The 15,292-nt window shown below is 40.3% G+C and overlaps 1 protein-coding gene across 1 annotated transcript in view; it reads left to right on the forward strand.

The window, feature by feature from the left end:
- Nucleotides 1-376: 376 nt before the first annotated feature.
- The window catches only part of LOC311107151 (interphotoreceptor matrix proteoglycan 1-like), a gene marked incomplete at both ends in the record, with an annotated part of 41,924 nt that continues 27,008 nt past the window's right edge, over nucleotides 377-15,292 (forward strand). Inside the window, 6 exon segments of the mRNA XM_084149648.1 lie at nucleotides 377-443; nucleotides 3,722-3,961; nucleotides 5,269-5,435; nucleotides 7,537-7,571; nucleotides 10,288-10,337; nucleotides 10,541-10,662. Coding sequence (XP_084005774.1) covers nucleotides 377-443; nucleotides 3,722-3,961; nucleotides 5,269-5,435; nucleotides 7,537-7,571; nucleotides 10,288-10,337; nucleotides 10,541-10,662 — 681 coding nt within the window.

The raw sequence follows: 15,292 nt of genomic DNA on the forward strand, positions 1-15,292 counted from the left end.
GCCCCTAACAGGATGACGCTGTTGGGCCCATGGGGTAAAGACGGATTATGTCTGAGCAGTAGATAAACAGATCATTCCCGAAACAGTGTCTGCTTTTTTAACCCTGTCCCTCTTGTCACACTTCGAGCACGTCCACAATCTCTAGTTGGACCCAGAGAGCTTGCCTAGTTCCATGTCATGTCTGTCAGATGCCACCATCAAATTCTCACCATCTGCCGGGAAGCAAGTCAAAGCCTAAATGACCAGCCTCCTCCATGCGGAATCGATAGACACCCTAATATTAAGTGATCCCAAGGACTGTATTAGCACCACATGAGATAAACACCGCACCTGGACTTTTTTCTTATTCTAACTTTGTAAACAAAACGGTTCCATCATGCCTTGGAAATGTGGACTCATTATTACGCTGTTCCTCTTCACTCTCCAAGTCACTGCAGTTAAAGGTAAGCTTCCAGCTCCATTTTAGTTCACAGACCCATAAACCTTTAGTACCCAAAGGGCACTACACTTACTCCGTTTTTATGGGATCTTGCTGCTTTAGATATCAAATGTTACACCCCTTATACAGTGGGTTAAATCATTTCAGTTTCATATTTAAGATGATTTTACATTATGGACATTGTATGTGGAACTTTACAACGGCAATCTGCAAGATTACTTTAAGGGTAATTGGGTTGAACCAAGCATTAGAATGATCCAAAATGAGTTACTATCTTTACCGCTGGTATATCACTGCTACCATTAAAGCTCTGATGCATACGCCTACTTATTACGCTGATTATACTGATTGAACTACAATATGTTTGCACAAAAAGTTTTGTAGGATACTACTCCCAGTCTTGCATTTGAAACACATGTAAGAGATACTGCACCTTGTAAGGAGTGAATATGGCAGCAAGGAAGCCAGCATATGATGGGGAATATGGCAGGCATGATAGGAATATGGCGGGCAGGATGAGCAGGTTGCAAAATGGTGGCATAACAACAGGTTGTAGGCCTATAGTTCTACAGTACTACATACAGTACTTCCAATCCTGATACTGATGAGTTTTCCTAAGAGGTGAGCGACCTCCCCACATTTGTCACAACCTCTTTGAAATTGTTTGAACTTTCGGCATTGTTTGAACAATTTAGAGCTCATTGTGGTTGCATAACCAGTTGCCACTAACTTGGTGACGTAATAAGGACTTGGAAGATACAACTGTTTTAAGGCTATAGAGACAAAGGGTCAAATTTAACAGCAAGTTAAATAAAGAAAATAACTACAGCTGACAAAGGAATGCCTGTTTATTGTAGTTTGATTGTGCAGTGATCATGGTTATACACTATACCAGCAGAAATGTCTAAATAAGTAGGCCAATAGGTTGTGGACCATGGCAGTACTCATAGCAGTACCCACAACTTGATAACCACACAAAGTGCTCAGTATTATTTGTTGTTATATCAAAAGAGGACAGATGTTTTCTTGTAGGATTAAACACGCACACACACAGAACGAAAGGCTGTTTCAAGGTCTTAGAGAATTGCTCAAACTGTAAATATTTGCAGTAAGGAAAAAATAAATAAAACATGTCATTTTCTGCAATTAAATTAAGCGACTCAATTTCAAATATCCACCCATGACCATGAAGTAACAATCATTTTCAGATTAATTTTGATCCTCATTTTCATGGATCTTTTCTGTCTCTGTATGACATTGAAATCTACTGACAACATTTCAATTAGGACTGTGATGGTCTCTGTTTCCTTGGTGATGAGTGCAAATCTGAAAAGGCCATGTTCCTTCATGGTTAGGGGATGTAAACATTACCCAGCTAGCACATTTGGTTCCTTGGAAGTTGTGGGAACGTATGTTTTTGGTTTCACATTGGTTGTGGGAATGAAGCCATACATTTCCTGACCGGTAAACGTTCTAAGAACAATAGTGAACATTTTGCCTGTTCTGGGAAGCTTATCTTTAGGTGGCAGAGATGTTCTGAGAATGTTTTAGTCTGGTTCCTTGAAGGTTTTCCTGGGAGGTTTTATTAACGCTCTGAGAACGGAAATGATAGGTTATTTTGAGTTTTTTTAATAACTTCCTTAAAACTTTCACAGAATCTTTAATTAAGAGTTTTAATAACACTGCTAGCTTATTTGGGGTAAACTTTTTGAACTCCAAGCACATATGGAAATTCCTTTCTTTATGCAATCATACTTATTTTTTTATTGTGAACCGGCATCAGTGAGATTCAAACCTATAATCTTCTGTTCTCTATCTATGGAATTAGTCCACTGCACCATCAGGATGGAGCTAGCATGCCATGTTTATTTACGCATCCAAATTATAGACTAATATATTCCTTTTAGTCTATTCAAACAGACCCCATTTCAAAAGAAACAAGTACTCATTAAGATCAGGTGTGGCCAATTAGTGTGCGTGGCCAACACACCTGAACACACTTAACAAGATAGAAGATAGAGATAGTTTTGTTGATGCTGAGAACAGAACATATATTTACATTTACATCATTTAGCAGACGCTCTTATCCAGAGTGACTTACAGTTAGTGAATACATATTTTTTTATACTGGCCCCCCGTGGGAATTGAACCCACAACCCTGGCGTTGCAAACGCCATGCTCTATCAACTGAGCTACATCCCTGCCGGCCATTCCCTCCCCTACCCTGGACTACGCTGGGCCAATTGTGCACCGCCCATGAGTCTCCCGGTCGCGGCCGGCTGCGACAGAGCCTGGATTCGAACCAGGATCTCTAGTGGCACAGTTAGCACTGCGATGCAGTGCCTTAGACCACTGCGCCACTCAGGAGCATATATGTTTTTAAATAACATTCTTAGAACATTCTCTGAACTTTAATAACGTTTTCTTGTGTTTTTTATGGAAAGTTTTCTTCACGTTTTGCGAATGGAATGTATTGTTTTAAATAACATGCTTAGAACATTCTCTGAACTCTACTACCTTTCCTTGTGTTTTTTATGGACAGTTTTCTTAACGTCCTCGGGAACAATTTGAGAAAGCTACTTTGAATAGAACCATGAGCAAACCTGTAGGAAACATTATGCTGAAGTACTGATATTCCGACAGAACAAAGTTGTTTCTGAACGCTTTCTAAACTAATTCAGAACATTCCCAATGTCAAACCAGTTGGAGACCGTTCCTAGAACATTACCAAAATGTAATCATGTTTGAACGTTTAGGAAACGTTCGGTTAAAGTAATGAAATACCAAGAAAATATGTATTTTTTGTCAAGTTCCTTAAATGTGCTGAGAATTTTCCAAAGCCAAGCAACTATCCTGCACCATTCCCAGAAAGTTGTGGGAAGGTTGTATGCAAAATAACCATAGGACAACCACGCTCTGACCAAGCTCTAAGAAACATATGGTTCTCAGAACGCTATGTGCTAGCTGGGATACTTTCTGCTGATAAGTGGTTTGAATGATGGCTGTCTTGAATTTCCCTCCACCACCACAGTACAATTCTTCTCTCTCACAGCTGAGAGATCATGCAATTATTTATTTATATCACAAATAGAAACCAGAGACATGGTTGAAAATTGTATGCATTGATAGAATAGAACTGTAATTTATTTCAGGATAGCCATGAGGGAAAAATTTGCTTTTCAACACAGGCTTTTCAAACATTGTACAGTACATTATACAATTTCACACATCTTGAAAATATCATGGTTTGAATGTATTTTTCCTTTTATCTTGTCTTTGCAGAGAGGAATAATCGGGGCTCTTTGCAGAGAGGAGTAATCGGGACAGAAACAGAAGCCATCAAATCTATGCACTTGGTTGAACTTCTGAAAACGACCAAACAAAACTCTGTCAGAACGATATTTGACCTGGAAAAGCATCGGAGGAAGAGGTCCGCGGTCTTTCACTCTGGAGTGAGAGTCTGTCCTCAGGAGACCATCAATGAGGTCATCGCCAGCCATCAAGCCTACTACAGGCTCAGAGGTATGGGCCTCCAATTCATTACAGACAATCATTACAGCTATGTAATCAAATGCCATCATGTTGGCTATTGCAGTGTGATATGTTTAGGATCCAGCTCTTCTGCCCTAGAGAGCATGAGTTGAGGCCCTGAATGCTGCGTAGCGTGTAAAGCCTCAACTCAAACTAAATGGTGAAGGTTGTGGTGTGCACCAGTGATAAATGTCTAAATTAGTATAGATTGTGGACCATAGCAGTACCCATAACAGTACCCATAGCAGTACCTACAACTTGATATCCAGGTGTGCACCAGAGAGAACAAGTCTAGAGAGTGAAGAGAACTGAAGACTGTGGAGCAGCATAGCAACAAAGTAATCCAGAGTTCTTTCTGAGATAAAGTAGGGAGAAAACTCACAGCTTCACCCTGAGGCAGCATGCAATACAAAAGTAGTGCACTATATAGGAAATGGGGTGCCATTTGGGACATATTCGCTGCCTTTCAAAAAAACATGAAAGCACACCTTTGGGAATAGGAATTCATTTTTTCCCCCACAGGTTTAGTAAAGATGATAAAAGAGCAGACTTTTAGCTTTTCAGCAGACATAAGGATTTGTGTCTATTCTACAAAATAGACTATTTCCGTGCTGAAAGTCTCAAAATGGGTGTATTGAAGCATAAGAACAAACTGAATGATTGCAGCAATAGTCTTGAAAATGTCACATTTTAAAGGGTAACCAATCTGGGCCATTCTGAGGGGAGGATGGAGTGGGGAACTTGGCCAAGGACAGATCAGGGAAAGAAATGACTGACTTTAGTTGTTCATCATGAGAACCATCGATGTGTTCTCTTGACAAGATAAAGCCACTGTTCTCCCAGCTTTTATCTCACTACTATTGAAACCTCATGTATCTGAAAACAGGGCCCTGTGTAGCTCAGTTGGTAGAGCATGGCGCTTGCAAAGCCAGGGTTGTGGGTTCGATTCCCACACGGGGCCAGTTTGAAAAAAAATGTCGCTCTGGATAAGAGCGTCTGCTAAATGACAAAAAATGTAAAAAAACATCTGCTTGGTTTAGAGTCATTTTTCCTTTGAGACATCTCTATCACCCCCATGATGAGTTTTTGGCCTGTCTCCCAAATGGCACCATATTCCCTTTACAGTGCACTACTTTTCTTGACCAGGGCCTATAGGGCTGTGGTCAAAGGTAGTGCACTATATAGGGAATAGGGTGCCATTTGGGATGCACCCTTGGACTTTATGTGGATCTGTATCTATTGGTAGAAGTGCTGAGGATCTTTCATTCTCACTGGAAGACTGTTCTGTCTTTGGTCAGTTTGTCAGGAGGCTGTGTGGGAGGCCTTCCGGATCTTCTTTGACCGGATCCCTGGTACTACAGAGTACACAACATGGGTTCACACATGTCAACACGAGTCTCTGTGTCTCGCTGACCTGGCCACTAACTTCAGCAACTCAGAGGAGCACATGAGTATGGTGTACAGGGTGAGGAACCAACAACACATGCCTTCCTTTTATGTTTTGTAACAGTGAGACCAATAATTACTTTAATTATTTGAATGAACATATGCACGTCTTTACTGGGGGTAAAACACATTTAAATGGAAATGGCCAATGGGTGAATTTATGATATCGCGTGGAATCCATTTATTTCAGTACATTTCCTCAGGAAACAACAGCATTGTTTCTTGCACAATAGCCACAGGGAAAGTAATTGTTGGAACTTGTCTTTCCTCTCAGTATTAATTACATACAGTGGGGGGAAAAAGTATTTAGTCAGCCACCAATTGTGCAAGTTCTCCCACTTAAAAAGATGAGAGAGGCCTGTAATTTTCATCATAGGTACACGTCAACTATGACGGACAAAATGAGATTTTTTTTCTCCAGAAAATCACATTGTAGGATTTTTAATGAATTTATTTGCAAATTATGGAGGAAAATAAGTATTTGGTCAATAACAAAAGTTTCTCAATACTTTGTTATATACCCTTTGTTGGCAATGACACAGGTCAAACGTTTTCTGTAAGTTTTCACACACTGTTGCTGGTATTTTGGCCCATTCCTCCATGCAGATCTCCTCTAGAGCAGTGATGTTTTGGGGCTGTCGCTGGGCAACACGGACTTTCAACTCCCTCCAAATATTTTCTATGGGGTTGAGATCTGGAGACTGGCTAGGCCACTCCAGGACCTTGAAATGCTTCTTACGAAGCCACTCCTTCGTTGCCCAGGCGGTGTGTTTGGGATCATTGTCATGCTGAAAGACCCAGCCACGTTTCATCTTCAATGCCCTTGCTGATGGAAGGAGGTTTTCACTCAAAATCTCACGATACATGGCCCCATTCATTCTTTCCTTTACACGGATCAGTCGTCCTGGTCCCTTTGCAGAAAAACAGCCCCAAAGCATGATGTTTCCACCCCCATGCTTCACAGTAGGTATGGTGTTCTTTGGATGCAACTCAGCATTCTTTGTCCTCCAAACACGACGAGTTGAGTTTTTACCAAAAAGTTCTATTTTGGTTTCATCTGACCATATGACATTCTCCCAATCCTCTTCTGGATCATCCAACTGCACTCTAGCAAACTTCAGATGGGCCTGGACATGTACTGGCTTAAGCAGGGGGACATGTCTGGCACTGCAGGATTTGAGTCCCTGGCGGCATAGTGTGTTACTGATGGTAGGCTTTGTTACTTTGGTCCCAGCTGGTTCTGGGATTTTTGCTCACCGTTCTTGTGATCATTTTGACCCCACGGGGTGAGATCTTGCGTGGAGCCCCAGATCAAGGGAGATTATCAGTGGTCTTGTATGTCTTCCATTTCCTAATAATTGCTCCCACAGTTGATTTCTTCAAACCAAGCTGCTTACCTATTGCAGATTCAGTCTTCCCAGCCTGGTGCAGGTCTACAATTTTGTTTCTGGTGTCCTTTGACAGCTCTTTGGTCTTGGCCATAGTGGAGTTTGGAGTGTGACTGTTTGAGGTTGTGGACAGGTGTCTTTTATACTGATAACAAGTTCAAACAGGTGCCATTAATACAGGTAACGAGTGGAGGACAGAGGAGCCTCTTAAAGAAGAAGTTACAGGTCTGTGAGAGCCAGAAATCTTGCTTGTTGGTAGTTGACCAAATACTTATTTTCCACCATTATTTGCAAATAAATTCATTAAAAATCCTACCATGTGATTTTCTGGATTTTTTTTTCTCAATTTGTCTGTCATAGTTGACGTGTACCTATGATGAAAATTACAGGCCTCTCTCATCTTTTTAAGTGGGAGAACTTGCACAATTGGTGGCTGACTAAATACTTTTTTCCCCCACTGTATCAGTCTCTTGAGAGAAGGGGAAACATATCCTTATTATATTGCTCCCATTAACACACAAAACAGCATCATATGAATCTCTAGTCTAGTCAATTTGATTAATTTACATCCATAAGAGTTTATCAAATGCATGTATATTTGCAGACAGCACTCCCAAGTGCATGTTTCAGTGATACTTTATATGCTACACAGTTTTGAAGTGCTATGTTATTGGTTTAAAATCCAGATGATGTGCATGACATGTTATGATTGTGATTTTTCTCCTTTCATAGAGGATGAATCTGCGAGACGAGAGGCAGTCGACTGGGTAAGGCTTAGAGACAAGACAGTATGCCGCCTGCTGATAGTTGTCAATGGTGCTGCTTTCTCACACGCATTGCAGCCCTCTTGAGTCTGGCTTTGAATTTGACCTGCCATATGATTCCCGCACTCCATGTAGTCCATGGCCCAGGGGGGTCGGTCAGGCTTACTTGGGGTGAAGATGTATCATAGTGATTTTCCTGAAGGTCTATGTCCCTAGAGTTGGAAAGTGTGTGATAGCATTGTAACAATGGTAGCTTTCTCTGTGTTAGCACTCTTTCTCATCCCTCCATTACATTACATTTTTCAATTGTGGTAAAGGGGGCCCTGGGGGAAAGGTTGGGAACCCCTGATCTAGGGTACATATCAGAATTACCTGTATAAATTGCTTTAAAAAGGACACATTGATGCATTTTAAACTTTGTTATGATGTAACCAACTTTGAAAGTACTATTGTGTAAAAATAGCCCATATTGTGCCATTGACATTAGAATGTAGGAAGCTTAGCCATAGAATTCTATGTGGTGGGGCAGCTATGTTTTTTAAAATTGTAACTTTGGTGATAGAACCACCAAATTGCACACACACAGCTAGAACAGGGTTTTTAAATGATTTATAGGTACAGGGCCATCACAGGATTCACGTATTAACCCCACAGAAGCCTTTTCCCAATATGGCCGCCAAACAACTCAATGGGGTCTTATTGGATCAATTTGGCATGACCATACCAGCGTTCAACACCATAGTGCCCTCCAAGCTCACCTTTTTTCAATGCTGATTTGAATGGCATTGAGAAAACAGAAAGGTGTGAAATAATTTTGTCGCGAACATCCTTTCTGAATTTAAAAGTAATCCTAGAAGTACAAATATTTTTGCTGGTAACGTAACAGATTACAGTTACAGTTTTTTTGTAATCAATTACATGTAACAGATTGAATGTAATCCATTACTCCCCAACCCTGGCCTCAACAGGCCCAACATTGGATTTTACTACATGTAAGGGGCAGGTCTATAGTCTTCATAATGAAAACAGTTAATAGGATACATTGTATATCATTTTAATCAGCCCACACCAATGAATATTTACATATACATGTCAATTTTTACATGTTTGCAGATGAAATATTGCAATTAAGAATTGATAAATCAGTGATTCAGACAGCTTTTGGGGCATATTATTACCACAATTGTGTGAATATTTTAACATCTTTATAGCTGGCAGACGGTCACACACCTGGCTCATTTGGTTGTGTATTCTACATCACTATGAATACTTTAAGATATTATTGGGCATACTACAATTATATTTCATACAAGTATGTTCATGCGAAATTGATTCAACAAGACCCCATTGAGATGTTTGGCGGCCATATTCGAAAAAGGCTTCTGTGGGGTTAATGTATGAATCCTGTGATGGCCCTGTATCTACAAATATTTTTAAAACCCTGTTCTAGCTGTGTGTGTGCAATTTGGTGGTTCTATCTCCAAAGTTACAACCCAAAAACATAGCTGCCCCACTACATGGAATGATATGGCTGAGCTTCCAAAATTCTAATGTCAATGGCACAATATGGGCTATTTTGAAACAATAGTTGTAGGTGGTGCTTTCAAAGTTGGTTATATTATTTATCATTTGAAAGGTCATTTCATCACCTCTCAGAAACACTTGTCAAATAAAGTTTAAAATGTATAAGGGTTTCTTATTCAAAGCAATTTATACAGGTAATTCTGATATGTACCCTAGTGGTCAAAGTTCTGTTGACCTGAACATTCCCGAAAATGTGTCTAGCTTTCCAATGATATATGATTATAGGGTATACGTGAGCAATAACTTGTTGTGTACTGACATTGTTTGTCATAGGGTAAAATCCCTATGAGAAAAATGAATGGAATGGAAAGAGAAAGAGAAAGCTGCCATTGTTACAGGGACATAGCTGCCATTGTCACCTTCAGGAAAATCACTATGATACATCGTCACCCCAAGTGAGCCCGACGGCCCAAATTGATTGTAACGTAGGCAGCAGCAGCCAGGAGCTCTGAGAAAGAAAGTCCTGAGTGGCGCAGTGGTCTAAGGCACTGAATCGCAGTGCTAGCTGTGCCACTAGAGATCCTGGTTTGTATCCAGGCTCTGTCGCAGCTGGCCACGACCGGGAGACTCATGGGCGGCGCACAATTGGCCTAGTGTCGTCCAGGGTAGGGGAGGGAATGGCCAGCAGGGATGTAAAAAAAAAAAAAAAAAAAGTATGAAAAAAGGTGTGTTCACTAACTGTAAGTCGCTCTGGATAAGAGCGTCTGCTAAATGACTAAAATGTAAATGTAATGACATTTGTATACTTAATTGTAAGTTGTTGTTAATTACCTTAAATTACCATATCATGTGACATAATTACCATACATTACCATCAAGTGCTGCCGGTTGAAGACCATTGTATTCTTAAAACAGGTGGAGAGCTTGTTTATTGCCATGGTAATTATCTTGTAAAGTAATTGAGGGATAAGTGCTTGTTGTCAAATGCTGTTTTTCACAAACCATCAGCTTAGGTGGACTATTATGGACAGAGTTTTTTGTATGTCTTTTTTTTGTATGGCATTTGTTGCTGTTGTTGTTGTTGTTGCTGCTGTTGTTGTACAAAGGACCAGGAAATAACAAAACATTCTCATAATGTACAAACCTGAAAACATTCATCATTCATTATGCATATTCTCTACTCTTTCACCTGCAGAGCGGAAGCAGCCGCAACCACAGCAGCACCAGAGGTCACTGAGATAGCAGGTATGGCAAGAGACCTTATCAAGATGCACATATCAATAGTTAATCAATGATTTTATAAATCTGTCTTGTATACAGTATAATTAAATTGTTTAGGTAAGAACAAAAATAGCACTCTGGTGAATAAACTTAAATGAACAGATTTTTATTCCCACACAAACGTTTCGGGTATGAGCCCTTCTTCACGACAACAATGATCCGTTTAGGTACAGAAGAGACCCAGACTGCTGCACCAGAACCACCCGCTCCTGTGACCAGCGATGCCAGCGTCCCTGACGCTCCTGAGGAAACTGAAGAAGAAGTAGAAGAAGAAACCGCTGCTGAGGAGGTAAACGCCATTGACAGTGCCTTCAGAAAGTATTCACACCCCTTGACCTTTTCCACATTTTGTTGTGTTACAGCCTGAATTTAAAATTGATTAAGTTGAGATGTTGTGTCACTGGCCTACACACAATACCCTATAATGTCAAAGTTGAATAATGTTTTTAGACATTTTTCAAAAAATTACAAATGAAAAGCTGAAATGTCAATAAGTATTCAACCCCTTTGTTATGGCAAGCATAAATAAGTTCAGGAGTAAAAATTTGCTTAACAAGTCACATAATAAGTTGCATGGACTCACTCTGTGTGCAATAAAAGTGTTTAACATGATTTTTGAATAACTACCTCATCTCTGTACCCCACACATTCAATTATCTGTAAGGTCCCTCAGTCGAGCAGTGAATTTCAAACACCGATTCAACCACAAAGACCAGGGAGGTTTTCCAATGTCTCGCAAAGAAGGACACCTATTGGTAGATGGGTAAAAAAAAAAAAAAGCAGACATTGAATATCCCTTTGAGCATGGGGAAGTTATTAATCACACCCAGATATTAATCACACCCAGTCACTACAAAGATACAGGCGTCCTTTCTAACTCAGTTGCCAGAGAGGAAGGAAACCGCTCAGGGATTTCACCATGAGGCCAATGGTGACTTTAAATCAGTTACAGAGTTTAATGGCTGTGATAGAGAAAACTGAGGATGGATCTACAACATTGTTGTTACTCCACAATACTAACCTAAATGACAGAATGAAAAGAAGGAAGCTTGTACAGAATCAAAAATATTCCAAAACATGCATCCTGTTTGCAATAAGGCACTAAAGTAAAACTGCAAAAAATGTGGCAAAGAAATTAACTTTATGTCCTGAATACAAAGCATTATGTTTGGGGAAAATTCAACACAACATATCACTGAGTACCACTCTTATATTTTCAAGCACGGTGGCGGCTGCATCATGTTATGTGTATGCTTGTCATCAGCAAGGACTAGGGAGTTTTTTTGGATTAAAAAAACCGGAATAGAGCTAAGGACAGGCAAAATCCTAGAGGAAAACCTGGTTTGTCTGCTTTCCAACAGACACTGGGAAACAAATTCACCTTCCAGCAGGACAATAACCTAAAACACAAGGCCAAATATAGATTGGAGTTGCTTACCAAGATGACTTTGAATGTTCCTGAGTGGCCTAGTTACAGTTTTGACTTAAATCGGCTTAAAAATCTATGGCAAGATTTAAAAATGGCTGTCTAGCAATGATTTTTTATTTTATTTTTTTACATTTTATTCATTTTTAGCAGACGCTCTTATCCAGAGCGACTTACAGGAGCAATTAGGGTTAAGTGCCTTGCTCAAGGGCACATCGACAGATTTTTCACCTAGTCGGCCTCGGGGATTAGAACCAGCGACTTTTCGGTTACTGGCACAACGCTCTTAACCACTAAGCTAAGAATGTTGTACAATCCAGTTGTGAAAAGCTCTTAGAGACTTACCCAGAAAGACTCACAGCTGTTATCGCTGCCAAAGATGATTCTAACATGTACTGACCCAGGGGTGTGACTACTTATGTAAATTAGGTATTTATGTATTTCATTTTCAATAAATTTGCACAAATTTTGAAAAACATGTTTTCACCTTATCATTATGGGGTATTGTGTGTAGATGGGTGAGAAAAATATATATTTAATCCATTTTGAATTCAGGCTGTAACACAACAAAATGTGGAATAAGTCAAAGGGTATCAATACTTTCTGAAGGCACTGTAGTTTAGGCTAGAAGTTAAGATTGCTAACAGCTTGCAGATTGAAAGGAAAGCTGACAGAATGATTGCTTGTGGTTGCCTAGCCCAGCTGCTGTCTTGTACGTCTCAGACAGAGAGGGTGAGCTGATAGACTTTAGCCATATGGTCTAGTACTACACCTCTTATAAAATACATTATCTGACTGATGGGTCCTATTCATTAGGGCAAACCATTGTAGTTAAGTAATATGTATCATATATGCATTTTATATATACCTTACATATGACCCGTTATAAGACTATGCAATTAATATGATCAAAGTCTATTAAAACTGAATATCTGACTACATAAAGATGATTTAGCAATATGCGAGACTATAGTTGAGTAACAGTAATAAACCATCAAATGTCTGAGAATTGCCTATAAAAGGCAGATATTTAATTAACATTGTAAAACAGAATGAAATCCCATACAAGGCATAAAGCTTAAGTTACAAAACATTAACAAGCATTACAAGGCATTATTCTATGCATAAAGATGTTAGAGTTACAAAGCAAAGCATGAACAAAACAGGCCTATTCAGGCAGAAGCCCGAGCAGCCTACAAGAGAAACCTTTCTGTAGAGTGGATAACAGGAGCAAGAGAGAGAAGTAAATACTTTCATTCCATTTATACCAGATCTGAATTATTTGTGTTCAAAATCCGTTTTTGACAAACCACAGACCAAACCAAAAGATCAGATCGAACCAGCCAACATTCTCTAGGAAGGCGATCACATCTACAGTGAGGGGAAAAAAGTATTTGATCCCCTGCTGATTTTTCACTGCATGGCCCCGGCAGAAATGAAGGGCTCGTCTGGAACGGTTTCATTCCTGCAGTCATATAGGGAATGAAGCTACACATTCAGTATAAAGCAGGATAATGTACAGTGAGGGAAAAAAGTATTTGATCCCCTGCTGATTTTGTACTTTTGCCCACTGACAAAGACATGATTAGTCTATAATTTTAATGGTAGGTTTATTTGAACAGTGAGAGACAGAATAACAACAAAAAAATCCAGAAAAACGCATGTCAAAAATGTTATAAATTGATTTGCATTTTAATGAGGGAAATAAGTATTTGACCCCTCTGCAAAACATGACTTAGTACTTGGTGGAAAAACCCTTGTTGGCAATCACAGAGGTCAGACGTTTCTTGTAGTTGGCCACCAGGTTTGCACACATCTCAGGAGGGATTTTGTCCCACTCCTCTTTGCAGATCTTCTCCAAGTCATTAAGGTTTCGAGGCTGACCTTTGGCAACTCGAACCTTCAGCTCCCTCCACAGATTTTCTATGGGATTAAGGTCTGGAGACTGGCTAGGCCACTCCAGGACCTTAATGTGCTTCTTCTTGAGCCACTCCTTTGTTGCCTTGGCCGTGTGTTTTGGGTCATTGTCATGCTGGAATACCCATCCACGACCCATTTTCAATGCCCTGGCTGAGGGAAGGAGGTTGTCACCAAAGATTTGACGGTACATGGCCCCGTCCATCGTCCCTTTGATGTGGTGAAGTTGTCCTGTCCCCTTAGCAGAAAACCCCCCCCAAAGCATAATGTTTCCACCTCCATGTTTGACGGTGGGGATGGTGTTCTTGGGGTCATAGGCAGTATTCCTCCTCCTCCAAACATGGCGAGTTGAGTTGATGCCAAAGAGCTCCATTTTGGTCTCATCTGACCACAACACTTTCACCCAGTTCTCCTCTGAATCATTCAGATGTTCATTGGCAAACTTCAGATGGGCATGTATATGTGCTTTCTTGAACAGGGGGACCTTGCGGGCGCTGCAGGATTTCAGTCCTTCACGGCGTAGTGTGTTACCAATTGTTTTCTTGGTGACTATGGTCCCAGCTGCCTTGAGATCATTGACAAGATCCTCCCGTGTAATTCTGGGCTGATTCCTCACCGTTCTCATGATCATTGCAACTCCACGAGGTGAGATCTTGCATGGAGCCCCAGGCCGAGGGAGATTGACAGTTATTTTGTGTTTCTTCCATTTGCGAATAATCGCACCAACTGTTGTCACCTTCTCACCCAAGCTGCTTGGCGATGGTCTTGTAGCCCATTCCAGCCTTGTGTAGGTCTACAATCTTGTCCCTGACATCCTTGGAGAGCTCTTTGGTCTTTGCAGTGGTGGAGAGTTTGGAATCTGATTGATTGATTGCTTCTGTGGACAGGTGTCTTTTATACAGATAACAAACTGAGATTAGGAGCACTCCCTTTAAGAGTGTGCTCCTAATCTCAGCTCGTTACCTGTATAAAAGATACCTGGGAGCCAGAAATCTTTCTGATTGAGAGGGGGTCAAATACTTATTTCCCTCATTAAAATGCAAATCAATTTATAACATTTTTGACATGCGTTTTTCTGGATTTTTTTGTTGTTATTCTGTCTCTCACTATTCAAATAAACCTACCATTAAAATTATAGACTGATCATTTCTTTGTCAGTGGGCAAACGTACAAAATCAGCAGGGGATCAAATACTTTTTTCCCTCACTGTATGTTTGATGACCTGAAGGAGTGGTCTGGGTACACTAGAGAGAAGACAGAATTCCTGAGAGGACAAAAGAGATCATTGCATACAGTGTCGTCAGAGTTCACTCTGACCAACTACAAATTACCACAGAGATCATACATCCATATAGATAGCATCAGTGTTCTCTTCAGGGTACACGTTTCAGATAGAGACTAAACAAGCATCACTAACACACATTTCAATAGACTATCCGCTGGATACTGTTTGAGAGAGAGAGGCATTTTGGCCTCTTGACAGGGAAAGGATCGACTGGCCCTTGAGAATTTTCCTTGTGTTCCTGGGCCATATGCCTATCAAAGGCAGATATTTAATTAACATTGTAAAAAAGAA

The sequence above is a fragment of the Coregonus lavaretus genome (assembly GCF_964263955.1).
Source record: "Coregonus lavaretus genome assembly, chromosome: 31".
Lineage (NCBI taxonomy): Eukaryota > Metazoa > Chordata > Actinopteri > Salmoniformes > Salmonidae > Coregonus > Coregonus lavaretus.